This window comes from Theropithecus gelada, chromosome 11 (assembly GCF_003255815.1).
Source record: "Theropithecus gelada isolate Dixy chromosome 11, Tgel_1.0, whole genome shotgun sequence".
NCBI classification, from domain to species: Eukaryota; Metazoa; Chordata; class Mammalia; order Primates; family Cercopithecidae; genus Theropithecus; species Theropithecus gelada.
This window is the reverse complement of record NC_037679.1, coordinates 71,199,113-71,227,012: the sequence shown is the minus strand read 5'-3', so window position 1 is coordinate 71,227,012 and position 27,900 is coordinate 71,199,113. Positions and strand designations below refer to the sequence as shown.

General features: G+C 45.2%; 1 protein-coding gene across 4 annotated transcripts; it reads right to left on the bottom strand.

Annotated features, from left to right (window-relative positions):
* Positions 1-27: 27 nt before the first annotated feature.
* Positions 28-27,900, bottom strand: TRAFD1 (TRAF-type zinc finger domain containing 1). 4 transcript variants are annotated; one of them, XM_025402044.1, is made up of 12 exons: positions 27,784-27,900; positions 22,788-22,846; positions 18,517-18,652; positions 18,324-18,377; positions 12,517-12,922; positions 11,443-11,649; positions 7,594-7,670; positions 5,334-5,564; positions 3,769-3,889; positions 1,489-1,828; positions 1,130-1,202; positions 28-897 (listed from the first exon to the last, which is right to left on the bottom strand). In XM_025402044.1, the coding sequence occupies exons 2-12, from the start codon at positions 22,832-22,834 to the stop codon at positions 841-843; spliced, it is 1,749 nt and encodes a 582-aa protein (XP_025257829.1). In that variant the 5' UTR covers positions 22,835-22,846; positions 27,784-27,900; the 3' UTR covers positions 28-840. The 4 variants fall into 4 exon arrangements, with proteins under 4 accessions (XP_025257829.1, XP_025257830.1, XP_025257827.1 ...); XM_025402045.1 differs by having other exon boundaries at positions 27,253-27,857; XM_025402042.1 differs by having other exon boundaries at positions 22,788-22,887; positions 27,784-27,850.

Genomic DNA, 27,900 nt, shown 5'->3' with positions numbered 1-27,900 from the left:
ACAGGAGAAGGAACCACAAGACTGAGCTGAACTCCAAGTACAAACTTTATTTCTATTACAAGGAAGTTAATAATAATTATAATAGTAAAATAAAAACAAGGGGAAGGGGCTCTGACACTTGGTTTTCAGAGCAAGCATGGGGCTGCGGCAGAGCCCAACATAGCCCCTGTGGGGACAGGGAGCCCTCAGCCCTCCCCATTAGAGAGCAGTGAGGACAAAAGATCCATGCTCCCCCAGGAACAGAAGGCAGTGATGCCAAATGCCAAGGAAGCAGCTTAAAACACAGTCCCCAGGGCACTCACCTCCAGCTCAACACATCAAAAGCCTCGTTACTGACAGACGTTGCAAGTGGCCTGAGCACCTTACCAGAGTGCCTCTCACACACCTGGGACCCAATCGAGTGTGGACAGAGGTGGTACAGGGAGAGGTTGCCCAAAAACCCCCAAATTTAGGCCCCAACAGGGCAGAAAATCACTTTACTGGTTGGTACCAGGTTTCCAAAATCTTCCCCTCCTTCCACCGGGACCGCACAGCACCAAGGGGCAGTGGCGACACTAAGTCAAAAGGGAGCCCTGGCAGCCGAGGTTGCAGCTTGTATTTCACTGCTGCTGAAAGGTGGCAGCTAAGGCTGAAGCATTTCTCAACCACCACCCTGCTCCCTTCCCTCAAACCCAAACCCCCACAGTACAACCCCAAAAGACACAAAATGGCCATAACCTAGAAAAATCTAAAATCTGGAAAATCTCTCCCACCCAAAGAGCCAGAGAGGTGGGCCTGCACGGCGGCAAGTGCTGCTGTGCACAGAAGACAGGAACCGATGTAAAGTCTCTGGAGACACCATTACTCCTCCTCTTCCTCCTCTGCATCCCCAGCTCCTTGTTGCTTGGAGGGCTTTGCCTGGTAAACAACACAACACAAATGAAGCTTTATGTAAAAAGTGAAAGAGCAGTACTCCTCCCCTGGATCCCTGAAAATGTGCTGCTTCCATAGAAACCTCCTCAAAAGTCAAAGGAACAGTCTTTCAACCACAACCAGCCTGGTTCCAGCAACTTCTACAACTTCAGGAGCCACACCAGCCCCACCATGTCTGAGTCCCCCCTGAGCATCGTTGGGTTGGAGCCCACGTTACCTTTGCAGTTCTGCTGCGGTAGTTGGCAGCTGCAGGGGTGACCCGGGAATTCCTGCCACCTTCACTCCTACCACTGAAAGAAAACAATTGGAAACTAGCTCCTGAGGTGTCCCTGAGCAAAGGTCAACAAACTCAGAGGGAACAGGAAGCAGCCCTATGCTCACAGACAAACCCCAAAAAACCCATGGGCCACAAAATAATTTTTTTGGAGTCAGGTGACAATACAGGAAAAATCCATACTCCTCCTCTTACCATGCAAGGACCTCAGTCTTACCCCAGGCCCAGCAAGGGTAACCAGGCCTTTGCCCATGTTTGCTTCAGCTACTCCCAGGCCCCATTCCTGGGCTACTGATTCTTACCTAGCTCCGTATCTCCCTGCAGGCCCATGGGGGAAAGAGGGCACAATGTTTTCTGGGTAGAGACTTTGAGGAGGGCGAATCACTGAAACGTGCCCAGGGGCTATGGCCCCATTTTGACTGTTTCGATTCCGCCCCTGGATGTCCTGGCTGTCTGAGTTGTTAAGCTTCAGCACACGAGGAGGGCTGGGCTGGCACCCAGGTCTGGGGCCTGATGTTGATCTTGATAGCTGGTTGTAGGTAGCTGTCACATTGTTAAAGGGTTGGCTGGGAGGCAGACAGGAGGTGGGCCCATTAGCAGTTTCCTGCTTAATATCATCCAGGTAACCAGAAGACAGGTCTCCTGAGAAGAGAAAATGGTAACAGCTTTAGGAAAAAGCCTGCTCTGGCTATAGTGCCAGGTTTAGGGCAAGAACAAAAAGATTCCAGATAGAAGACAACTGCTCAGCCAGGTGTGGTGGCTCATGCCTATAAACCCAGCACTCTGGGAGGCCAAGGCAGGTGGGTCACCTGAGGTCAGGAGTTCGAGACCAGCCTGGCCAACATGGTGAAATCCCATCTCTACTAAAAAAATAAAAATAAAAAATTAGCCAGGTGAGGTGGCAGACGGCTATAGCCTCAGCTACTCAGGAGGCTGACACCAGGAGAATCACTTAAACCCGGGAGGTGAAGGCTGCAGTGAGCCGAGATCATGCCACTGCACTCCAGTCTGGGCAAGACAGAGCAAGACTCTGTCTCAAAAAAAAAAAAGACAACTGCTCACCCCAAAAGGCTGCTGGACCCCACATCTCCAGGGCAGAGTTGGTGATATTTTATCTATTCTGCATATATTATATGAGTCCTCAAAGACAGCCTCCTAACTATTCAACAACAGTGTGCAAGCAAACCTTGAAAAAAATTTTTTTTTTTTGAGATGGAGTCTTGCTCTGTCGCCCAGCCTGGAGTGCAATGGCATGATCGTGGCTCACTGCAGCCTCTGCCTCCTGGATTCAAGTGATTCTCCTGCCTCACCTCCCAAGTAGCTGGGACTACAGGCACCCGCCACCACGCCCGGCTAATTTTTCTATTTTTAGTAGAGACAGGGTTTCATGATGTTGGCCAGGCTGGTCTTGAACTCCTGACCTTGTGATCCACCCACCTCAGCCTCCCAAAGTGCTGGAATTACAGGCGTGAGCCACTATGCCCAGAGGAAAAATAATTTCTAATTGGTTTTGTAGTGGTGAGGTTTCAAAAACAGTTTACTTGCCTAAACATGAGGCTCTTAAGTAATAATAATAAGTATGAGGCTGGGTATGACGGCTCACACCTGTAATCCCAACACTTTGGGAGGCCGAGCTGGGAGGAAAACTTGAGCACAGGAGTTCAAGATCAGCCTGGACAATGTGGCAAAACCCCAACTCTACAAAAAATTAAAATAAAAATTAGCTGGGTGTGGTGGTGGGCACCTAGCCTACCTATAGTCCCAGCTACTCAGGAGGCTAAGGGTGGGAGAATAACTTGAGCTCAAGAAGTTGAGACTGCAGTGAGCTGTGATCACGCCACTGCACTCCAGCTTGGATGACTAAGAGACCCTGTCTTAAAAAAAAAAAAAGAAAAATAATGTTTGAGGTCAGTCACAGTGGCCCACGCCTGTAACCCCAATGCTTTGGGAGTCCAAGGCAGAAGGACTGCTTGAGGTCAAGAGTTCAAAATCACCCTAGGCAACATAGCAAGACCCTATCTCTACAAAAACAAAAAACTAGGTGGGTGTAGTAGAGTGTGCCTGTAGTCCCAGCTACTTGGGAGGCTGAGGAGGGAGGATCACTTGAGCCCAGGAGTTTGAGGCTGTGGTAAGCTATGATTGTGTCACTGCACTCCAGCCTGGGTGACAGAGCAAGACTCTGTCTCTACAAAAAATTAAAAATAAATAACAATAGGTTTGAGTACCCTAAGTGTATTTCAACTTGAAACGGGGGTCCAGGGTAGCTACCATAAGGTCTGCAAATTATCTACAAATAGTCCACTAAGTGCACAGACAGGAAACCAGAAACTTACTACAAGCACTAACTACTACGTGTATCTCACGGATGTCCACAAAGCCATTACCCTAAAAATCACACACTTGAGAGAGCTCAGTCTAATGTGGGATCACAACCACCTGCAGGAGTCTCCCATGAGACCCTAGTGTGTTTGGAAATTCGAGATGCAGGTAATCCCCACATTAGAGCAGTGGATGAGAAGTGGTAAACAGGCCGGAGCCAGCAGTGGACCTGCAGCCTTGGCTCAGTCCTGGCTAATAAATACCCTGGTGTCTGACACGCCTCCTGGGCAGCTCTGGTGAGTTCTCTTGAGGCTGGGAATCCAGTCTAGGAATCCCCTCTGTCACATGGTTGGTTGCTGTGGCTGGGCGTTGGTCACACTGGTCCTAAACAAGAAAAAACAGAATTAGTACCTCTGAATTGAGTCATTCCCAGAAAAGAGCACGCGATGGGAGGAACAGCAGGGTATTGCTTATCTGGATGGGGACTTTGACAACCTCTAAAAGTTCTGGGAACTTTCAGAAACCACACATTTGGAATGGTGAATTCAATCCCATTGGCACCTGAGGCACTGACAGAAGCACTTTCTGATTTGTGCAGGGATGAGGGAAGGGCTGGTCTTGGAGCAAAAAAAAACATTTCTTTCTTTTTTTCTCTTTTTTTTTTTTTTAAGACTACTCAAGTGCAATAGTGAGAAGAGGGGAAGGAGTAGAACAAGGAGTTCGATCTGTGACTGTGAACAATCAACTGAGATAATGCACTACCTTCAGAGCAGCTGAAAAGCATTTCTATACTCTCACCAGATTATTTATTTGTGTGGTTGCTTATTTCAGTCTGCCCTAGAGGGTAAGCAGTCTCTTATCTACTGTTTGATCCCAAAGCAGGAGTCTTTTTTTTTTCTTTTTTTTTTTTTTTGAGCCAGAGTCTCGCTCTGTCACCCAGACTGGAGTGCAGTGGTCTGATCTCAGCTCACTACAACCTCCACCTCCCAAGTTCAAGTGATTCTCATGCCTCTGCCTCCCGAGTAGCTGGGATTACAGGCGCCCACCACCACATTCAGCTAATTTTTGTATTTTTAGTAGAGACGGGGTTTCACCATGTTAGCCAGGCTGGTCTCAAACTTTTGACCTCAAGTGATCTGCCCGCCTCAGCCTCCCAAAGTGCTGGGATTACAGGCATAAGCCACTGCGCCTGGCCTCTGAAAAGCAGGAGTCTTTATTATAGAAATGAAATGTACAATGTTCTAGTAACAGCTGCATGGCATCAACTACAGAAATGGTACCTGCAGTGTTGACTCCCACTCCCCGTAACATATACTATTGAGCAGAAAACATATTTTCCACTAACAGATTGGAATCCTATACTGTAAATGCTGAAAAATGACTTCATATTGTCTAGTCCAACTCCCTCACTTACAGATGGCCCCAGTGAGGGGCATCCATAGGACAAAACCAGAAGTAGACCCTCAGGTGTCCTACAGTGCAAGTCTCAAATGCCACCACAATGGGAAAAACCCACCTGGTGAAAAGCAGGGAGACTCTCATCTAAACCTTCTGACAAGGCTTCCTTCCACACCTGCTCAATAGAGTCCTGGCTCTTTGGCCCTCAGCTAGTAACAAGATGGCTTCAGTTGCCTGAAGGGAGGGAAATTCTGAAAGCCTGCGTATTGGTTACTACAGACAGCTCACAAAGATGACACGGCCAGAAGCCAAGTGTGTGCATTCCTTGTCAGGATGGAATGCAACTTAAAGGCTAAGGAAGTGTTCGCAGCTCTGGAAGCCTCAGGTTCACGCACAGAGCCACATGGACAGGGACTCCAGGGACCCTTACCTGGTGATGGAACAGCACCTCCTCTTCCAGCTGTACCCCACAGAATTCACAGGGGATGATGATGCTCTCCTCCACAAGGCGTGAACTGCTCAGGCCCATCAAAGAGTCTAACTGCTTACTTGCAGCCTGTTGCAAGAAGTTCTGGAAGATGACATCATGTTCCTCCACCCCTCTAGGGGAAGAGCTGCCAGTATTGAGTGAAGGTAAGGCACGTGAAGGGTTACAGCTTGTCTGTCATTCAAAAAATATACGTTAAAAACAAAAATCAGAGGTTAAAAAACTACATTCCTAAGATATTTTCTCGAAGTCAAATAATTTTAACAATGCTTGGCTGGGCACAGTGGCTCACGCCTGTAATCCCAGCACTTTGGGAGGCCGAGGCAGGCAGATCACGAGGTCAGGAGATCAAGACCAGCCTGGCCAAGATGGTGAAACCCCGTCTCTACTGAAAATACAAAAATTAGCCGGGCATGGTGGCACTTGCCTATAATCCCAGCTACTCGGGAGGCTGAGGCAGAGAACTGCTTGAACCTGGGAGGCGGAGGCTGCAGTGAGCCGAGATCACGCCACTGCACTCCAGCCTGGGCGACAGAGTGAGACTCCATCTCAAAACAAAACAAAACAAAACAAAACAAAATTAACAATGCTTAATATTGGAAAGAGGAACTAAAAGGGGGACTATACATAGAACACTCATTTTACTTTTAAATATTTTTGTGGGTTTTTTTAAAGTGTGTTCATGTGTTTATTCTTTTTAAATTAATTTGAAATGATTCAAGATTCTTCCCCTCACACCCATACAGTAAAAGAGAGGCACAAATATTCTCTATTATCTTTGCTAATGGATTTTCTACAGTACTCCTAAAACAAAAACTACATGTATTCAAATAGTATATTATTTCATATATGAGGGAAAGTATGTTCCACTATACAGAGCACAGGCACTACTTAGTAGTTGTGGAAATGCCAGACTAAGCCAAACCAAATGAGCGTATTGAGGGAATAAGAAGTCCCTCCAGGCCAGGCGCGGTGGCTCACTCCTGTAATCTCAGCACTTTGGGAGGCCAAGGTGGGCAGGTCACGAGGTCAGGAGTTTGAGACCAGCCTAGCCAACATGGTGAAACCCTGTCTCTATGAAAAATACAAAATTAGCCAGGCATGGTGGTCCGCGCCTGTAGCCCAGCTACCCGGGAGGCTAAGGCAGAAGAATAGCTGGAACCCGGAAGGCAGAGGTTGCAGTGAGCCCAGATCACGTCACTGCGTTCTAGCCTAGGTGACAGAGTGAGACTCCATCTCAAAAAATAAAAATAAAAAATAAAAAAATAAAAAACACAGAAGTTCCCTCCATCAGGTAATCCTCAAACACATAAAGCTATTTGCTCATCATTCCTAAATGGCTCGAGAATAGTCAGTCATTCAAATAACTGACACCTTTTCGGATACCAAGTATTTAGAGATTCTGAAACCGGGAAAACTCAGAACCTGCCCTCAGGGAACTCAGCCTAGTGACGCAGACCAACAGGAGATCAGAAGACCACATCATAAAGTGATAAACTATAAGAGAGGTGGGCACGGACTTTCAGAAGCACACAGGTGTGGTTCCTGACCTAGCCTTCATAGTACCTCTCAGGATGGCTTCCATAAAGTCACATCTGAACCAACTCTACAAGTAAGGGGGCTCTGTTGTTGGATGTGTTAAGGAGACAGTGGCAGAAGGCCAGACACCTTTCAGGTAGATAAAGGAATGTGTAGAAAACACCCTTGACCTTTCTAGAAAAATGCAAGGACTTCAATACAGCTCCAATAAATCAAAATGTGGCATGAGATGAGACCAGATCACAAGACGGGTAGTGGAGATATATGTGCACCAGTCACTACCACATGAAAGGACTGCTAGCATGAGATTTCTAGGTCTGCTGAAATGAGCATCATTCCCCGCCCCCTTTGTTTTTTTGGTAGAGCTGGGGTCTCACTATGTTGCCCAGGCTGGCCTCAAACTCATGGGCTCAAGCAATCCTCCCACCTCAGCCTCCTGAGTAGCTGGGACTACAGGCACAAACTACTGCCATCACTTTTTCTAAGAAGGAACAAGGCTAAGTTTTCATATCTGTATGCCAGTCACACCATGGAAAAGAACATTTGCTATTCCTACCACGGGCATTGTATTAAAATGATTTGTTCAAGGCCTCATGTGGCCTGTAACACCAATTACGGCCTGCATACATTCCAACTAAAAGTCCTCAAGTAATTCATAACACACCTGATGGTCAATCAGCAGTTCCTCTGGGTAGAGCTCCTCACAAAATTCACAAGGCAACATGGTCTCATCAGCTGCACCTAGGTATTAGGCCACATAATGAGACTCAGCATGAACAAAAACAAATTTGAATTTAACCTTTTATCCTCTTTATGGGGTCTTATATAGAAGTTTAGCTTTCTTTAATGTTTCTTATAGACAGCAATTTGTGGGGCTGTATATTCTCAGAAGGAACCCATCTAAGAGATAAACTCTAGGCAAAAACTTCCATTATGAAACAAGAAATGTACTTGACCCCAGTTTCCTGAGTAGCAGTATAGTAGTAGTTTACCTGCTACTCACTACTCTAAGGAAGCGATTTAAATCGTAGGCAATAATCTTAAGTGTTTTCCACACACTATTTCAATCCTCAGAATAAACTTACGAAGCAGATCCTACATTATCTTTATTTTACAGATAAAGAAATTGAGCAAACTGGCAAATAATATAATGAATACTCCTCCCAGTACCAAAACACCCAAAAAATCCTGACTAAAAGTAACTGAAGTGAACAAATCGATACATTTTAAAACCAAGATTCCCAGACACAACACCCTCAGTAAGACTGCTAAACAAATGGGAGGGTGAACAATGGGGGGATGCAGGGAAATTAACCCTTCAACCCAACTAGATTTTTTTTTTTTTTTTTTTTTTTGAGACAGAGTCTCGCGCTGTGTCACCCAGGCTGGAGTGCAGTGGCGCGATCTCGGCTCACTGCAAGCTCCGCCTCTCAGGTTCACGCCATTCTCCTGCCTCAGCCTCCGAGTAGCTGGGACTACAGGCGCCCGCCACCACGCCCGGCTAGTTTTTTGTATTTTTAGTAGAGACGGGGTTTCACCATGTTAGCCAGGATGGTCTCGATCTCCTGACCTCGTGATCCACCCGCCTCGGCCTCCCAAAGTGCTGGGATTACAGGCTTGAGCCACCGCGCCCGGCCACCAACTAGATTTTAGTTCTGGGTAGAAGAGAGAAAAGTCTCTACCAAGTAGAGTAACTAGAGCTTGGCCCCTTATATAGGTTTGGGGTCACAGTCTGTGCTTATGATTTTTATGTTTCTATTTTTACATAAATTCACATTTGTGATTTTCTTTTGAGGCAGGGTCTCACTCTGTTGCCTAGATTGGAGTGCAGTGGTGCAATCTTGGCTCACTGCAGCCTCGATCTCCCAGGCTCAAGAGATCCTGCCACTCAGCCTCCCCAGTAGCTGAGACTACAGGTGTGTGCCACCATGCCTAGCTAGTTTTTATTTTGTGTAGAAATGAGGTCTGAACTCCCTGGCTCAAATGATCCTCTCGCCTCAGCCTCCCAAAGTGTTGGGATTACAGGAATGAGATATGATGCTTTCTAAAAGTCCAAGCCGGCCAGGCATGGTAGCTCATGCCTATAATCCCAGCACTTTGGGAGGCCAAGGTGGGTGGATTACCTGAGGTCAGGAGTTCCAGACCAACCTGAGCGACATGGTGAAACCCCATCTCTACTAAAAACACAAAAATTAGCAGGGCATGGTGGTGCAAGCCTGTAATCCCAGCTACCCTGGAAGCTGAGGCAGGAGAAATGACTTGAACCCCAGAGGCGGAGGTTGCAATGAGCCAAGATCACACCACTGCACTCCAGCCTGGGCAACAGAGGGAGATTGTCACAGAGAAAAAAAAAAAAAGTCCAGGCCAAAAGCTTAATTTAAAGTTACCCCTAATGGTAGTATCTCTATGTGCCTATCAGAAGCACATATAAATTCTCAGAGGAACATGCCAGAAAACTTGGTGTTCACACAAACACCCACACACACATGCACACACGCACACACACACACAGAGCAAGCCTCCATGAACGGGAGACAGCAGAAACAACATAGCAAAGAAACAGTTTGTGCTATTTTTGGACACAAAAGAAAATAAGTATATTTAACATGTTTAAAGACATGTTAAAGAGGGAACTATGCTGGGTGCAGTGGCTAACGCCTGTAATCCCAGTCCTTTGGGAGGCCAATGGGTGGCACAGATTGCTTGAGCTCAGGAGTTCGAGACTAGCCTGGGCAACACAGTAAGGAACCATCTCCACTAAAAATACAAAAACATAGGTAGTGGTGCATCCCTGTGGTCCCAGCTACATAGGAGACTGAAGTGGGACGATCACTTGAGGCCTGGGGGCGGAGGCTGCAGTGAGCTGAGATCACACTATTGCACTCCAGCCTCAGTGACAGAGCGAGATTCTGTCTCAAAAACAAAAGACAAAAAACAAAACAAAACAAAACCAAAGAGGGAACTGTAATATGACTATGGAACAAAAGATTATCTTTAAAAATTAGGAGGTACAATGAGGAAAAGGATCAAACAGAACTCAAAATTAAATATATAATCACTAAAGTGAAAATCTTAATGGACACTTTATACAACAGATTAGAAATAACTAAGGAGGCCGGGCGCGGTGGCTCAAGCCTGTAATCCCAGCACTTTGGGAGGCCGAGACGGGCGGATCACGAGGTCAGGAGATCGAGACCATCCTGGCTAACACGGTGAAACCCCGTCTCTACTAAAAAATACAAAAAACTAGCCGGGCGAAGTGGCGGGCGCCTGTGGTCCCAGCTACTCGGGAGGCTGAGGCAGGAGAATGGCGTGAACCCGGGAGGCGGAGCTTGCAGTGAGCTGAGATCCGGCCACCGCACTCCAGCCTGGGCGACAGAGCCAGACTCAGTCTCAAAAAAAAAAAAAAAAAAGAAATAACTAAGGAGAAAAATCAGTGAACTAGAAGACAGATAAGAAATTACCCAGAATATCTGGGCGCAGTGGCTCACACCTATAATCCCAGAACTTTGGGAGGCTGAGGCGGGTGGATCACCCGAGGTCAAGAGTCTGGCCAACATGGTGAAACCCCGTCTCTACTAAAAATACAAAAAAACTAGCCGGGCGTGGCTGGGCGCAGTGGCTCACACCTGTAATCCCAGCACTTTGGGAGGCTGAGGTGGGCGGATCATGCAGTCAGGAGATTGAGACCATCCTGGCTAACATGGTGAAACCCCATCTCTACTAAAAATACAAAAAATAAGATGGGCGTGGTGATGGGCGCCTGTAGTCCCGGCTACTCAGGAGGCTGAGGCAGGAGAATGGCGTGAACCCGGGAGGCAGAGGTTGCAGTAAACCGAGATTGCGCCATTGCACTCCAGCCTGGGCAAGAGCGAAACTCCATCTCCAAAAAAAAAAAAAAAAGTTCAGAATAGTATAGCAAATACCCATATACTTCTCATCTATATTCACAAAGTTTAATATTTCCTCAGTATTTATTCCCCTGAACTATTTGAGGATAAGTCTGAACATGTAACGTTTTATTCCTAAGTACTTCATCATGTGTCTTTGAAGAAGAAGGTCACTGCTTTCTCCTATGTAAACAATACGGATGTCACTCTCAGCAACTTTAATGTAAGTTCTCTACTTGTACAATAATGTCCTTAAGAGCTTTTTTTTTTTTTTTTTGAGACAAGGTCTCACTCTGTCACCGGGCTGGAGCAGTGGCACAATCTCAGCTCACTGCAACCTCCGCCTCCTGGGTTCAAGCGCTCGCCTGTAATCCCAGCTACTCGGGAGGCTGAGGCACAAGAATCACTTGAACCCAGGAGGCAGAGGGGGCAGTGAGCCGAGATCATGCCACTGCACTCCAGCCTGGGTGACAGGGCGAGAATGTCACCCCCCCAAAAAAAAAAATGAAACGAAAAATAAGGCAAATTCTATCTCATTAAAATCTTTCAATTGTATAAGAATTGTATAACCTGACTTACAAAAACTGTAGAGAAAGAGGCTAGTACAGAATAAGCAAGCCTACCCTTTATGTCACTCAGAGAACTGGGACCGCCATGAGACTGGTCTGCCTCACATACGGCCCTCCAAAAGTCCTGCTCTGCCACACTGGAGGCTTGGCCTTCATTTTGCAGACTTAGGGCCAACATGAAGTCCAAGTTTGCACTGTCTTCACCACCCTCTTTGGGGGGCTGTTGGCCTCTATTCCGTTCCTGCCTCTCTTGTTCTTCAACTGAAAAATAAAAAAACCAAAAACCAGCATTCAGGATACATTAGAAATGTTACCACCCTCAACTCAAGTCCATGCCTAGCAAATAGTCAAGGTTTACAGGCATCTGGGTAGGAACAAAAATGACCATGCTCAACCAGCTCTCTTCACCCTCTGGGTCTCCTAGCTCTGAACATTAAAGTCTGCCATATGAAAAGGCTCCATTATTATTCTAATTGTATTATTAAGCAATATTACTAAGCCATAATTATGAGACAGGCACTGCGCTAAACATTTTATACTTATTTTCCGAATTATAGTAGAATGGTTTAAAGCACGATGTCAGATTACCTGAATTCAGATCTTAGTTCTACCTTCAATTTTACCTACCTTCAAATAATGAGACAATTAAATGAGTTAATACATATAAAGCACTTTGCAAATGCCTAAGGGAAGTAAGATACAGGTTGAGCATACCAATCCAAAAATCCAAAATTTGAAACTTTTTGGGCATCAATATGACTCTCAAAGAAAACGCTCACTGGAACATTTTGGATTTCAGATTTCTCAGATTTGAGATACGCATCCAGTATATATAATGCAAATACTTCAAAAGTCATAACACTTCTAGCCCCAAGTATTTTGGATAAGGGATACTCAATCTGTATAAGTGCTGGCTATTTACAAGACTGTCATCATCCTCACCATTATAAACCCTAACTATAATCCAATAGAGGCTATTTCCATTTTATAGGAAAGTGAGGTATTCCCAGTGTTACTCAGCTACAGTCAGGTTTCTATAATCAAGATCTATCTGGCCCCAAAGCCCTGTTCCCATTTGCCTTGGGATTTTGATACCATTCTAGTTCCCTAATCCCAAGCACAACTCACACAGATTATTCTGAATTGAAACCTGGGCTGTAATGTTCCTTTGGTTGGTAGTTCTATCGTGGAAAACATCTGATTCAAAGGCTCTCAAGGGCCTTTGTGGCAGCCTCATGGGTGGGTCCAGAGCCTCAATTTGTCTGAGGAGTTGGGATGCAATCCAGATTCCATCCTGACCCCAAGATTCATCATATACATTAGGAGGTATGGCAACCTCATTTCTCTTTTCCTCCCCCTCTCTCCCACAAACTTCAGGGTGAGTCTTCAGATCTTTCACAAGGACATTGCGACCACAGTTGCCACATAGTTCCGTCCGGGCACCACAATAATCTTCATGTTCCTTCAGTTTGAGAATGGAAAGTTCTAAATCACAGTGCTGGCAGACAGCAAGCCGCAAAGGGCACTCAGTCTCCTACAAACCAGAGGAATGAGGTAGTTAATATGCATATTTAGGAGACGTGTGTTTTAGTATAGGGCAAGGAAAGCCAAGAATATCTACTGCAATCTTCTCTTCCAACCCTAGATTATCCTGCCATTATTTTTATGTATTTAATATTTAAGAGTCACAGCTTCCCCTTTCGTTCCTGCCACAATGTTCTATAAAGGAAAATAAAATATTAGAGGGAGTCCACTACTCAGCCATCCTAACTATCATATTGTTTTGTGCACGCATTACTAAGTAATCTAAAACCAGCCAGAGAAGCCCAGGAGCAAATAACAAGAATCATAGCAATTCAGATGTTTGTCAAAGCTCCAATGTCCCTGTCCCCTACCAACTACTCCAATTCAGTCTTAACTACCTAATAATGAGGAAAAGAACCTGCATTTTAGAAAGACACAGGTTTCTCTAACCTTCATATTTGTATTCAGCACAGGTTTTATTTTTTATTTATTATTATTATTTTTTGAGACAGAGTATCGCTGTCGCCCAATGACAGAGTGGTGTGCATGGTGCAATCTCGGCTCACTGCAACCTCCACCTCTCGGGTTCAAGCAATTCTTGTGGCTCAGCATCCTGAGTTGCTTGGGACCACAGGTGTGTGCCACCACACCCAGCTACATTTTTAGCACAGAAGGGGTTTCACCACATTAGCCAAGTTGGTCTCAAACTCCCAGCCTCAAGTGGTGTAAGCCACTACTCCTGGCAAATACGTGTTATTTATCCAATAAAAGAGCTTTGGGGGCCAGGCACAGTGACCCACACCTGTAATCCCAGCACTCTGGGAGGCTAAGGCAGGCAGATCACCTGAGGTCAGGAGTTTGAGACCAGCCTGACCAACATGGTGAAACCCTACTCTACTAAAAATACAAAAATTAGCAAGGTGTGGTGGCATTCACCTATAGGTCCAGCTACTTGGGAGGCTGAGGTAGGAGAATTGCTTGAATCCAGGAGGCAGAGGTTGCAGTGAGCTGGGATCACACCACTGCAGTCCAGCCTAGGTGACAGAGTGGGGACGAAAAAAAAAAAAAAAAGCTTTTGAAAAAAAACTTCTGAATTGGCATTACATCTACATAGTATCAAATTTTATTTTTTAATTTTAATTTTTCTTTTATTTTTTGAGACAGGATCTCAGTGTCACCCAGGCTGGAGTGCAATGGTGCGATCATGGCTTACTGCAGCCTTGACCTCCTGGGCTCAAGTGATCCTCCCACCTCAGCCTCCCAAGTAGCTGGGAACCACAGGCACGTGCCATCATGCCTAGCTAGGTTTTTTGTTTTATTTTTATTTTGTAGAGACAAGGGTCTCCTTATGTTGCCCAGATTGATCTCAAACCCTTAGGCTCAAGCAGTCCTCCTGCCCTGGCCTCCCAAAGTGCTGGGATTACAGGCGTGAGCCACTGTGCCCAGCTGGTATACAATTTTAAAGCCCAAAAAGGATATATGTAAAAATCATGTCTCTTCTTCCCTGTTCCTCAGCTACCTAAGGCCTTTTTATCAATTTATTGTGTTTCCTGCAAGAGATAGTTCATGCATNTTTTTTTTTTTTTTTTTTTTGAGATGGCGTTTCACTCCTGTTGCCTAGGCTGGAGTACAATGGCATGATTTCGACTCACTGCAACCTCCGCCTCCTGGGTTCAAGCAATTCTCCTGCCTCAGCCTCCCAAGTAGCTGGGATTAAAGGCACCCACCACCACACCTAGCTAATTTTTGTATTTTTAGTAGAGATGGAGTTTCACCACGTTGGCCAGTCTGGTTTTGAACTCTTGACCTCATGTGATCTGCCCACCTCGGCCTCCCAAAGTGCTGGGATTATAGGCATGAGCCACCACGCCCAGCCATTTTTTTTTTTTTTTTAAGACAGTCTCACTCTGTTGCCCAGGCTGGAATATAGTGGTATGATGTTGGCTCACTGCAACCTCTGCCTCACAGGTTCAAGCAATTATCCTGCCTCAGCCTCCCGAGTAGCTGGAATTACAGGCATGCAGCACCATACCTGGCTAATTTCTGTATTTTTAGTAGAGACGGGATTTCACCATGTTGATCAGGCTGGTCTTGAACTGCTGACCTCAAGTGATCCGCCCGCCTCCGCCTCCCATAGTGCCGGGATTATAGGTGTGAGTCACTGCGCCTGGCCTACCTTTTTATTTTTATTTTTTTGAGACAGGGTCTCCCTTTGTCGCCCAGGCTGGAATGCAGTGGCACAAACAGGACTCACTGCAGCCTCAACCTCCGGGCTCAAACAATATTGTATCTCAGCCCCTCGAGCAGTTGAGACTACAGGAACGGACCACGATGTCCAGCTAATTTTTTAGTTTTTTGTAGAGATAGGGGTCTCACGATATTGCCTAGACTGGTCTTGAACTCCTTGGTTTAAGCAATCCTCTCGCCTTGGCCTCCCAAAGTGCTAGGATTACAGGCGTGAGTCACTGTAGCCCACTATGAATTACCTTTAATTTAAGAGTAATTTAACTATAAATTAATAAAATTAAGTTGTTACAGTTTGAGGCACATAGAATGAAATGCACAAATCTGTAAGTATATACCTTGGTGAATTTTAACATATGTATATCCACTCTTGCATAACTACCATATAAACAGCTGTTTGGATTTTTATTTATTTTTTTAGACGGAGTCTCACTTTGTCTCCCAGGCTGGAGTGCAATGGCACAATCTCGGCTCACTGCAAGCTCCGCCTCCCGGGTTCACGCTATTCTCCTGCCTCAGCCTCCAGAGTAGCTGGGACTACAGGCGCCCGCCACCACGCCCAGCTAATTTTTTATATTTTCAGTAGAGATGGGGTTTCACTGTGTTAGCCAGGATGGTCTCGACCTCCTGACCTTGTGATCCACCCGCCTCAGCCTCCCAAAGTGCTGGGATTATAGGCATGAGCCACCACTCCCAGCCAAGAAATGCTGAAGATCAAGGCTGCAGGATGCTCCCTACTGAATGGGAAAACTGTCCTTGGTTCCACATAGGCTGTAGACACAACCTTTCTGCCAGCAACTGTTCCTGCAAGGAACTTTAGCTCAACTGAACATACTGTCACGTGGTTCCTTGAAGGGGTACAGCACTGATTTCAGTTGCATTATAAAAGATTGAGTGGTGCTTTTGACTATTAGTTTATGTCAACACTTGAAAACATGGTGAGCCCGTTTTTTTGTTTGTTTGTTTGTTTTAGATGGAGTTTCACCCTGTGACCCAGGCTGGAACGCAATGGTACGATCTCGGCTCACTACAACCTCCGCCTCCCAAGTTCAAGCAATTTTCCTGCCTCAGCCTTCCGAGTAGCTGGGATTACAGGCACGCGTCCCATGCCCAGCTAATTTTTGTATTTTTAGTAGAGACGGGGTTTCACCATGTTGGCCGGGCTGGTCTCGAACTCCTGACCCCATGATCCACCCGCCTCAGCCTCCCAAAGTGCTAGGATTACAGGTGTCAGCCACTGCACCTGACTGGATTTTTAAATTGGTGAATTAATATACTCTTTCAACGTTGGCCAGTTTTGGCCAGGTGCCATAGCTCACGCCTGTGATCTCAGCACTTGGGAAAGCCAAGGGAAGATCACTTGAGGCCAAGAGTTCGAGACTACCCTGGGCAACATAGCAAGACCCCAACTCTATGAAAAACAAAAATAAATAAAATTAGCCAGGCATAGTAGCCTATACCTGTAGTCCCACCTATGCAGGTAGATAATTTGAGCCCGGGAATTTGAGGCTGCAGTGAGTTATGATCATGCCACTGCATGCTAGCCTGGGTGACAGAGTGAGACTCTGTCTCTTAAAAAAGGTTTTTAATTTAAAAAAAAAGAAAAATGACAGGGCATGGTGGCTCACGCCTGTAATCCCAGCACTGTGAGAGGTCAAGGCAGTTGGATCACCCAAGGTCAGGAGTTCGAGATCACCCTGACCAACATGGCAAAATCCCATCTCTACTAAAAATACAAAAAAAATTAGCCAGGCATGGTGGAGCACACCTGTAATCCCAGCTACTTGGGAAGCTGAGGAAGGAGAATCGCTTGAACCTGGGAGGTGGAGGTTGCAGTGAACCAAGATCGCACCACCACACTCCAGCCTCCATGACAGGAGCAAGACTCCATCTCAAAAAAAAGACAAAAAAACTTTGGGCTGAGTACAGTGGCTCATGCCTGTAATCCTAGTACTTTGGGAGGCTGAGGCAGGAGGATCACTTGAGCCCAGGAGTTCAAGACCAACCTGTGCAACACAGCAAGACCCTGTCTCTATTTTTGGGGGGTTTTTTTTGAGATGTAGACTCACCCTGTCATCCAGGCTGGAATGCAGTGGCGCGACCTCGGCTCACTGCAACCTCTGCCTCCCGGGTTCAAGTGATTCTCGTGCCTCAGCCTCCTAAGTAGCATGCACCTCCACATCCAGCTAATTGTTGTATTTTTAATAGGGACAGGGTTTCACCGTGTTGGCCAGGCTGGTCTCAAACTCCTGACCTCAAGTGATTCGCCCACCTCAGCCTCCCAAAGTGCTGGGATTATAGGTGTGAGCCACCCCGCCCAGCCAACCCTGTCTCTATTTAAAAAAAAAAAAAAAAAAAAAAAAAAACCTTCTGCCAGTTTTATCTCAACTAGCAAGCAAATGATACTCTATTCTCTCTCACCAAATGCTGAGGAATTTCTTAGGTTAAGTAGCATGTTATCCAAGTGTTTAAGAATTTAAAATGAGGCTGGGTGTGGTGGCTCACGCCTGTAATCCCAGCACTTTGGGAGGCTGAGATGGGTAGATCACAAGGTCAGGAGTTTGAGACCAGCCTGGCCAACATGATGAAATCCCATCTCTACTAAAAAAACAAAAATTAGCCGGGTGTGGTGGCGGACGCCTGTAATCCCAGCTACTCGGGAGATCAAGGCAGGAGAATTGCTTGAACGGGGGAGGCAGAGTTTGCAGTGAGCTGAGATTGCACCACTGCACTCCAGCCTAGGCAACAGAACAAGACTCTGTCTCGAAAAAAAAAAAAAAAAAAAAAAACCAAAGAATTTAAAATGAAATGACAGCTTGCAAGGCAGGCTGTGTGCTAAAGAGGTTATCCCATACTGGCAACTCCAGGGCTGGCTTCATATTCAGTGAGGCTGCCAATAACTAAACCCCAGCAGAAATGATAGACTCAGTTCCAAAGGGAAAGACTTTGGGAGTCTCAACATACACAAGGGAGTTCCAACAGCCAGGTAGCCGAATCAGGCAGCAGTCACAAAGTCAAGGCCTCAAATAGGCTTTGAGAAACAGTATGCATGTGAGCTCGTGGAGAACTAACACTCAACCAGACTGGCTTTCTGCTCTGCATGTGGGTCTGCAATCTCCGTAGGACTGGGACCACAGTAACTCACTCCATGGAGCAACAAGACTAACCTCATGCTTCTTTAACAGTCTCTTCTCCAACTTCTTGTTACATTTGCAGGTCACCTAGCATAAGAAGTGAGAATCAATAAATTGGCTTTGTGACAATATGCTCATTTGCTATTGCACAATAGCAAACAAAATACATTTATGAACAACAGCAAGTGTAACACATGTATAAATATTTGGGTACTTGGTGGCTCACCTGACAGTGTTCTGCAGCCATGTGAGTCTCCATGTCAGATTTGGGAAATGGTTCCTTGCAGATAGGACACATACCAATGTTCCTTTGACAGTGGATCTCATGGATGGTAAAGTTAAACACAGGAATTTCTTTTTTGCTACAGAAATAGAACAAAGAAAAAGGCAAGCATTACTGACTAATCTATGCCTTTTCTTGCACAGTGGCATCACATGGAAATCTGTCCTGTCCAATCTTTAGTCTCCATTATTTATCTTTAGTGAATACCTAGCCTACAAACTCATGATTATTACCATTCCTGCTTTTCAAGAACTAAATCCTGGCCGGGCGCGGTGGCTCACACCTGTAATCCCAGCACTCTGGGAAACCGAGGCAGGCAGATCACCTAAGGTCAGCTGTTCGAGACCAACCTGGCCAATATTGTGAAACCCCGTCTCTACTAAAAATACAAAAATTAGCCAGGCATGATGGCAGGCACCTGTAATCCCAGCTACTCGAGAGGCTGAGGCAGGAGAATCACTTGAACCTGGGAGGCAGAAGTTACTGTAAAAAAAAAAAAAAAAAAAAAGAACTGGCCAGGCGCAGTGGCTCACACCTGTAATCCCAGCACTTTGAGGGGCCGAGGAGGGCGGATCACCTGAGGTCGGGAGTTCAAGACCAACCTGACCAAATGCAGAAACCCTGTCTCTACTAAAAATACAAAATTAGCCAGGTGTGGTGGCACATGCCTGTAATCTCAGCTACTCAGGAGGCTGAGGCAGGAGAATCGCTTGAACCGGGGAGGCGGAGGTTGCAGTGAGCCTAGATCGTGCCATTGCACTCCAGCCTGGGCAACAGGAGTGAAACTCTGTCTCGAAAAAAAAAACAAAACTAAACTAAACTAAATCCTGTCCAGGTGCAGTGGCTCACACCTGTAATCCCAGCACATTGAGAGGCTGAGGCGGGTGGATCACTAGAAGTTAGGAGTTCAAGACCAGCCTAGCCAACATGGTGAAACCCCGCTTCTACCAAAAATATAAAAAATTAATGGGGTGTGGTGGCGGGCGCCTGTAACCCCAACTACTTGGGCAGCTGAAGCAGGAGAATCACTTGAACCCAGGAGGCGGAGGTTGCAGAAAGTTGAGATTGTGCCACTGCACTCCAGCCTGGGCAACAGCAAGATTCCGTATCAAAAAAAAAAAAAAGAACTAAATCCTGAAGGTTGATTCTTCTGTGCAACATTCTGAGTTACCAGTGCTATGCACTACTACCTCTAAAAGCTCAGCCTTACTTTCTCAAAGTCAGAGCTGATCACAACATGAAGTCAGATGCCAAAAAGAGTGGAGCTAGGCTATTCCAAAACCATCCATGTCCCAAAGCAGAGTGATACGCTCCAGGATTATTTTAAAACAGAAAACAAACCAAAACAACAATAAAAACAAGTGAAAAAATACCCTACCACTGATTTTCCCTCAGTTTTAAGTAGTTAAATTTCATTGGCTTCTATTCCATGAAAAGTCAAACCAAAAGGAGAAGATGCCAGCTTTGGGATAGTCAAAGGGGAAGGGGAAATTGTTTCCTGTATGCCTCACATGCCTTTCAAAGCAGGCTGGATGCTTCCTGACTACAGGAACATGCTCTCTGGCTGGGTTGGTAGAAACTTCACTTCAAAGCTGCACAAAAATCAAATCCTGAACCCTTTCCTCCACCAGTCTGGTCTCTCCACTTAATTTTCCCATTCTCACTTAGTTTAGTGGTCCAAAGAACATATCTAAGCTACACAAATTAAGGAAGTAAAGTGATAATCTTACATGAAAGAATAAGACTATTTAAACATGAAAAGATTAGACACACACTCGAACTAAAGGTACATTCTATTCAAAGGCCTTACTTTTACTTATTTGGATAGGACCATTGTAAAATTCCAATTTGACCAGCTAAAGACATTAAAGAAGGTACCTATAACAATAATTCAGAAAAATAAAATACGGAACAGGATCAATACAGATAGTCTCATAAAACACATTATTTAAGATCATATTTTGCCTCTGAAGCTGAATACTAGAAGAACTCTCTCCCACACTAAATAATAAATAGTTTATTTCTCTTTTAATAACCTTTAATATTCAGACATTGTCTAAAAAATATTTCGAAGTAGAATAAATGATGTGCCTCCAGCTTATAGTCATTCTTCCAAACTGAAAGACCAAGACACCAAGGCAGTGCAAATTCATTTTCATCCAATGGTGGAATTATCAAGCTGGGGACCCCAAGGCAGCTCTCAAAGCGGCACTGGAAGGTGCAGAACAATCAACCGTGAGACACGGGAAGAAAACTCAAATGGATAAAGAGGTAAATTACTGACAGATTTAACTTCCCATATTTCTCTCAAATTTCTAGCTTTCTAAGGAAACTACTCATTTTGAATTAATTTAGTTAAAATAATAAATCCCAACTTTTTAAAGATGTTGTGAAACTAATACTTTAATACATTACTGGTGGTAGAATAAACTGTCTAAAAACAGTCTGAAAATGCATTTCTAGGACCATAAAATTATATACTCTGTAACACAATAATCCTCCTCTTGGGATTATGTATGAATATTTTCATTGGAGTATCATAGAATGGTAAAAAATGAAAGTCATTAAAAATACCTAAGCAAGAAAGGAATATCTAAGTTACATATAGTACACCAACAAAGTGAAAGAAGCAATGTTATATTGTGATTGCAAATCATGTATGTACAAATGCCATTAAAATTAAAGCCAGCAATTACTGCTTAGGGTGTAGAAAACCTGGGTTCCTTTTTCATAATTTCGGCAATAATTTTATTTTAATGGCAAATATGGAGACACTAAATGTCTAGCATTTACTTTACAAGGCTGTTCAGGATAACTTGTCGACATACTACATACACAAGGCCCCTAAAACTTTAGAATTAAAACAAAAAATATTAAGGACCACACCATCATAATATGAAAAAGCAAGAATCGAAAGCAGCTGTCAGGTAAGACCACAAAGCATTTACTATTCCACATATTCACCTCTTAGGAAATGCTAAAATAAGATATTTGCAACAATTATATAAAATAGTTGCCTGCTGTTTTTTTCTTTTAAAATTTAACTGCCAACATATTCCTACCAAACATTCCAACCAGATGAAGTACTAATATGCTTTCTTCCTACCTTCAGATAAAATGAAGATGTTTTAAGTGAGATAAATGGGCACACAATTCCGTATCCAGATAAAACTGCTAAAAGTCTCAAGGGCTAGCAAATTAGAGGTGAAATTTCATTTAGATATAAATAGCTGAAAGGCAAACCAAAGCTTCCAGGAAAATTCCCAAGAGCTTTCCAAACACTAAACACAAACAACCAGAAATTAATTCTTTACAGGTTTAGTCAGCCTTCTATGCTAATTTGCTTTTTTCTTTAATTTCTTTGGCTTTGAATAGCCTTGTTTTTCACTAGCTTTCCATTAACTCACCCTTTAACTCTCTTAGCATAGTTATTTATATATTGTCCTAGGCTTGAGATTCCTCCTAATTGGAGTGGACTGATAAAACAGGTGTATCTTAACTAACGCTAAAAACCAGTGTGTCTGTTTTCTTATGTTTCAGTAGCTATACATATAAAATTCAAAAAAACCTAAAATAGCTTATGAAATAGTAGAAAGTGATAGTGTCATAGCAGAAATATCCTACAATATGGCAAGACACCTTCAATGAGATGAAATCTTAATTCCAAGTAGGTAAAGAATATTGTAACCAGCTCTTGCTCTAATTATATCCTAATTCTGCCAAAGTTAGGCTGAGAAGAAAGAAAAAGACAACAACGACAACAAAAATGTTATTTGACTCAAATATTCTACCAATGAGTCAAACTATTTTCGTTATTCCACATCTCTTTCTACCACAGTTTGCTAAGGTAAACATAGCACATTGTGAAAGAAGTACCCAGTGAAGGAAAATAAAGTAATAAACATAGCAGACAGTTCTGCTTTGCTTTTTTTGTCAGCTTACAGTAAGAGCACTTGTATAGCACCAAGATACCAAGTTAAGTTCTTAGGAAATCCCCAACAGGAACCAGCTGATTACTAACTTTACAACTAGTTTCATTTCATCAGGAAAAAGATGCTCTTTCTTGTAATTCATGTGGGTTATAAACACCAAAATAAAAAGCTTAACATTCAAGACTGTGTCAGTCTTCACTAAGAGTTTTTAAATCAGGAAATGGTAGTGATTAAGCTTGACTGTCCTCATTCCACTAAAATTTCTTAGATTTAATGTCTTACCAGTTGTCACACAGTCGAGTTTCCTGGTCATCTAGAAATTCAGCCATCTTTAGCTCTTCCTGAAAACCACAAAGGAAGACATGAACTTTCTCTTTCATTTCTGCTTTCAAGATGACATGCAAAAAACAAAATAAAAAACTAGTATACAGAAAATGTCACCCAAACCTGCATGTTAAAGCATTTTATTCAATATCCAGCCCCTTGAGATGTTCTTATTTTATTAATTTAAAATAATTTTATTGGATAAGGGACTTTTAAAAAATAAAAATAATAAAATAAAATACTTTTACTAGGCTGGGGACAGTGGCTCATGCCTATAATCAGTACTTTGGGAGGCCGAGGCGGGCGGATCACTTGAGCCCAGGAGTTCAAGACCAACCTGGCCACAACCTGGGGAAACCCCACGTCTACAAAAAATACAAAAAAAAAAAAAAATTACCCAGGCATGGTGATGTGTGCCTGTAGTCCCAGCTACTCAAGAGGCTGAGGCAGGAGGAATGCGCAAGAGGAATGCTTAAGCCCAGGAGTTCAAGGCTGTGGAGAGCCATGATCATGCCACTGCACTCCAGCCTGGGTGACAGAGTGAGACCCTTTCTCAAAAATAATAATAATATCCTGGCCACGTGCGGTGGCTCACACCTGTAATCCCAGCACTTAGGGAGGCCGAGGCAGGCAGATCACAAGGTCAGGAGATCAAGACCATCCTAGCCAACATGGTGAAACCCCATCTCTACTAAAAATACAAAAATTAGCTGGGCGAGGTGGCGCGTGCCTGTAATCCCAACTACTCTCGAGGCTGAGGCAGGAGAATCGCTTTAACCAGGGAGTAAGAAGTTGCAGTGAGTGGAGTTCGTGCCACTGCACTCCAGCCTGGCGACAGAGTGAGACTCTGTCTCAAAACTAAATAAATAAATAAAAATAAAATAAAATAACATCCCTCAGAGATTTCATCCAATTACCCTAAAAGCATCATAAATAACAATAGTAAAATTATCAAATACAGGAAATTAACACTAATACAATACTAGTAACTAATCTATAGAATTTATTCAAATTTCACCAACAAGCCAGGCACAGCGGCTCATGCCTGTAATCCCAGAACTTTGGGAGGCTAAGCTGGGAGGATCGCTTGAACCCAGGAGTTTAAGATCAGCCTGGGCAATATGGTGAAACCCCTTCTCTACAAACAATTTAAAAATTAGCCAGACGTGGTGGCGCACACCTGTGGTCCCAGCCACTCAGAAGGCTGAGATGGGAAGATCACTTAAGCCCAGGAGGTCAAGGCTGCAGTGAGCAGTGATTGTATCACCGCACCCTAGCCTGGGTGACAGAGTGAGACCCTGTCTCAAAAAAAAAAAAATCACCATCCCACCCTTTTTCTGGTCCAGCATTCAATCTAGGATCACACATTGCATTTAGCAGTTACTTGTACTTAATTTCTTTTGATCTGGGAGAGTTCTTCAGTCTTTCCTTCTCTTTCATGGCCTTGTTAAGCATACTGGCTTCTTTTTTTTTTTTTTTAAAACAGAGTCTCGCTCTGTTGCCTAGGCTGGAGTGCAGTGGTGTGATCTCGGCTCACTGCAACCTCCACCGCAGCCCCCCGAGTAGCTGGGACCACAGGTATGTGCCACCATGCCCAGCTAATTTTTGTTTTTTCAGTAGAGACGGGGTTTCACCATGTTGAGCAGGATGGTCTTGAACTCCTGACCTCAGATAATCCACCAGCCTTGGCCTCCCAAAGTGCTAGGATTACAGGTGTGAGCCACCATGCCCAGCCAGCTATTTTATATAATGTCCTTCAATTTGGGTTTGTCTGATATTTTCTCATGATTAAATTCAGGTTACACATTTTTGGCAAGAACACCATAGAAATCATGTTATGCTCGTCTCAGTGCATTATATCAGAAGGTACATGATGTCAACAGTCTTATTTTACTATTGATGTAAACCATGATCACATAGTTGATATGGTGTCTGCCAAATTTCTTCACTATAAAGTTTCTCCTGCTTTTTAAACAAGATGTCAATGCAGAAAGCAAAGCACTGGCAATTTTACTACCATTGTTTAGTTTAGATTATTCCTTTCCATGATACAAAAATGGTCTTAAATCCTGCCCCCAATAGGGTTCTTTAATGGTTTTGGCATTATCAAGTGAGTTGCCACTTTTCAAAACACGTATTTAGTCATTTGTTCAACAAGCTTAATTAGGACAATACTTTGGGGCTGGGCCGGGTGGCTCACGCCTGTAACCCCAGCACTTTGGGAGGCCGAGGTGGGCGGATCATTTGAGGTCAGGAGTTCGAGACCAGCCTGGCCAACATGGCGCAATACCTCTCTACTAAAAATGCAAAAATTGACCGGGTGCCTGTAGTCCCAGCTACTAGGGAGGCTGAAGCAGAACTGCTTGAACCCGGGAGGTGGAGGTTGCAGTAAGCCAGGATCGCACCACTGCACTCCAGCCTGGGCAAAAGAGTGAGACTCTGTCTCGAAAAAATAAAAATTAAAAAAAAAAGGACAATACTGTAGGCCAGGTGCAGTGTCTCACACCTGTAATCCCAGCGCTCTGGAAGGCTGAGGTGGGTAGATCACTTAAGCTCAGGAGTCGAAGGCCAGCCAGGAAACATAGTAAGACCTTGTCTCTATAAAAAATAAGCAGCTGGTGTGGTGGCTCACCCCTATAATCCCAGCACTTTGGGAGACCGAGACGGGCGGATCACAAGGTCAGGAAATCGAGACCATCCTGGCTAACACGGTGAAACCCGCTCTCTACTAAAAAATACAAAAAATTAGCCGGGCGTGGTGGCAGGCGCCTGTGGTCCCAGCTACTCGGGAGGCTGAGGCAGGAGAATGGCATGAACCCGGGAGGCAGAGCTTGCAGTGAGCTGAGATCACGCCACTGCCCTCCAGCCTGGGCAACAGAGCGAGACTCTGTCTCAAAAAAAAAAGGCAAAAAATTAGGTGGGTGTGGTGGCACATGCCTGTAATCTCAGCTACTTGGGAGGCTGGGGTGGGAGGATGACGTAGTCCCCAGCTACTTGGGAGGCTTGAGCCCAGGAGGTCAAGGATACAGTGAGTGAGTTGTGATCACACCACTGCACTCCAGCCTGGGTGACAAAGTGAGACCCTGTCTCAAAGAAAAAGAAGACCATACTGTGTGCCACTGTGCCCTGGCACTAAAAATACTTTACAAAATAAGGAAATATAGTATCTGATAAAGCGATTTAGTGGTAGAGAAAAACAATAAGCAAAAAAATACATATAACTTAAGGGGAGTATTGTGATGGAAAAGTATACAGACAAATAAATGGGGGTGGAGTAGAGGCAAATCTACTTTAGGTAGATAAGAGTGATCAGGGAAGAACTTTCTGGGCAGACGACATTTAAACTAAGAAATGAAGTACAAGAGCCAACCATGAAAAGACAAAGATGGAGGATGGGAATGGGGGGAAATCCATCCAGGCAGTGGGAAGGGCAAAAGGCCTAAAAGCAATGAAAGAGAAAGTAAAGGCAGACCTGGAAAAGCATAATAAAAAAGGGGAATGACTCAAGGTCTTGTCATATAAGATAGAATATTGGATTAGATTCCAAGCTCAATGGTAAACATTGAAGGGCTTTAAACTAGGGAATGACATAATTCAAGATACCCACTCTGGGCTGGGCGCGGCAGTCACGCCTGTAATCCCAGCACTTTGGGAGGGCGAGGTGGGCGGATCACTGGAGGTCTGGGGTTCGAGATCAGCCTGGCCAACATGGCAAAACCAAGTCTCTACTAAAAATACAAAAATTAGCTGGGCGTGGTGACGGGCGCCTGTATGCCAGCTACTCAGGAGGCTGAGGCAAGAGAATCACTTAAACCCAGGAGGCAGAGGTTGCATTGAGCTGAGATCTCGCCACTGCACTCCAACCTGAACAACAGAAGGTGATTCCATCTCAAAAAAAAAAAAAAAAAAAAGATATTCACTCTCACGAAATGGCAACTAAGAAAGGCTGTCCGACTGATTTCAGGTGTGCTCTATTCCAGACCACTAAATGGCCAACTCTAAGGCCAGAGCTCAGATGTGGCAGGTGCTTGCTTTTCTAGATGCAAGGAGACTGGGGGTGGCCTGCAGGGTCCCCCTCTGGGGGTCAAGTTCTGGCTGGTTCTGCCAGATTTAACCTCTCTGGGCCTCAGATTCTTCAGGCAGAAGACTGACAATACTTCAAAGGATCAAGGAAACGAGCGAATGCACGGAAGAGTCGAGGCACAGAAAAAAGTCTTCAAGCTTATAAGGAGCCCGTTGGGCGTCGGCTAGATCTCTCTGGTCCGCAGAGGGGACCGTCCCTCTGCCCGAGGCAGCGTAGCTTCCACTGCCGGGTCCAGATACCCCAAGGTAGTTTCCAATCGCCCCCTTCCCCAGCAAGGTCGGTGATGGGGAGTGAAGAAGTAAGCGGCTTCTCAAATAATAGCAGTTGCCAAACGCTTACCGGGAAAATCTTTTAATCCCGACTACAATCCTAAGAGGTGAAAGTCTTGGTCCCCACTTTAGAGGCTGCGAAAGCGGAAGGCCACCTGAGTTTTCCGCAGCACCAGCGGGTCGGAGTGAGGGCTCGGACTCGGGTCCTTCGGCCTCGAGGCCGCATTAGGCCACTCGCGACCCCCCAGGCCGGCAGCTCGAGGCTCGGGCTCTAGGCCCAGGCCGGCACTGAGCCCAGCTCCGCCCGGGACGCGGTGGCCACAGAGGCGCTGCGGACGACGCCCGCTTCCCGGCTCCCCAGACCAACCTAGGCCGCGAAGGGGGCGGCGTCGCCGGGGGCTGCCAAGGCGCCGGTTCCCTGAGGAGAAAGCGCGGCCTCCTCCAGTCGCCAGAGATGCCGCCGCGCGGGCATCCTCTCCTCACAGCCGCTCCCCCGGGCCCAGAGACCCCACGCCCACACACCCCTCCCTTGGGATGCCGGACCCTTCCTAAACTGGAGGCCTCAGGGAATCTCCAGCCGCGTGCCGCCGCTACACCTCACCAGGGACGAGAGGAGAAACGTTGAGTTGACACACTAGCTGCAGACAGGAGCCTCCTCTGTCAGACCCCGCACTGAACAACGGCCCTCAGAGCTGCCTCACCACTTCCGCCCATCGCG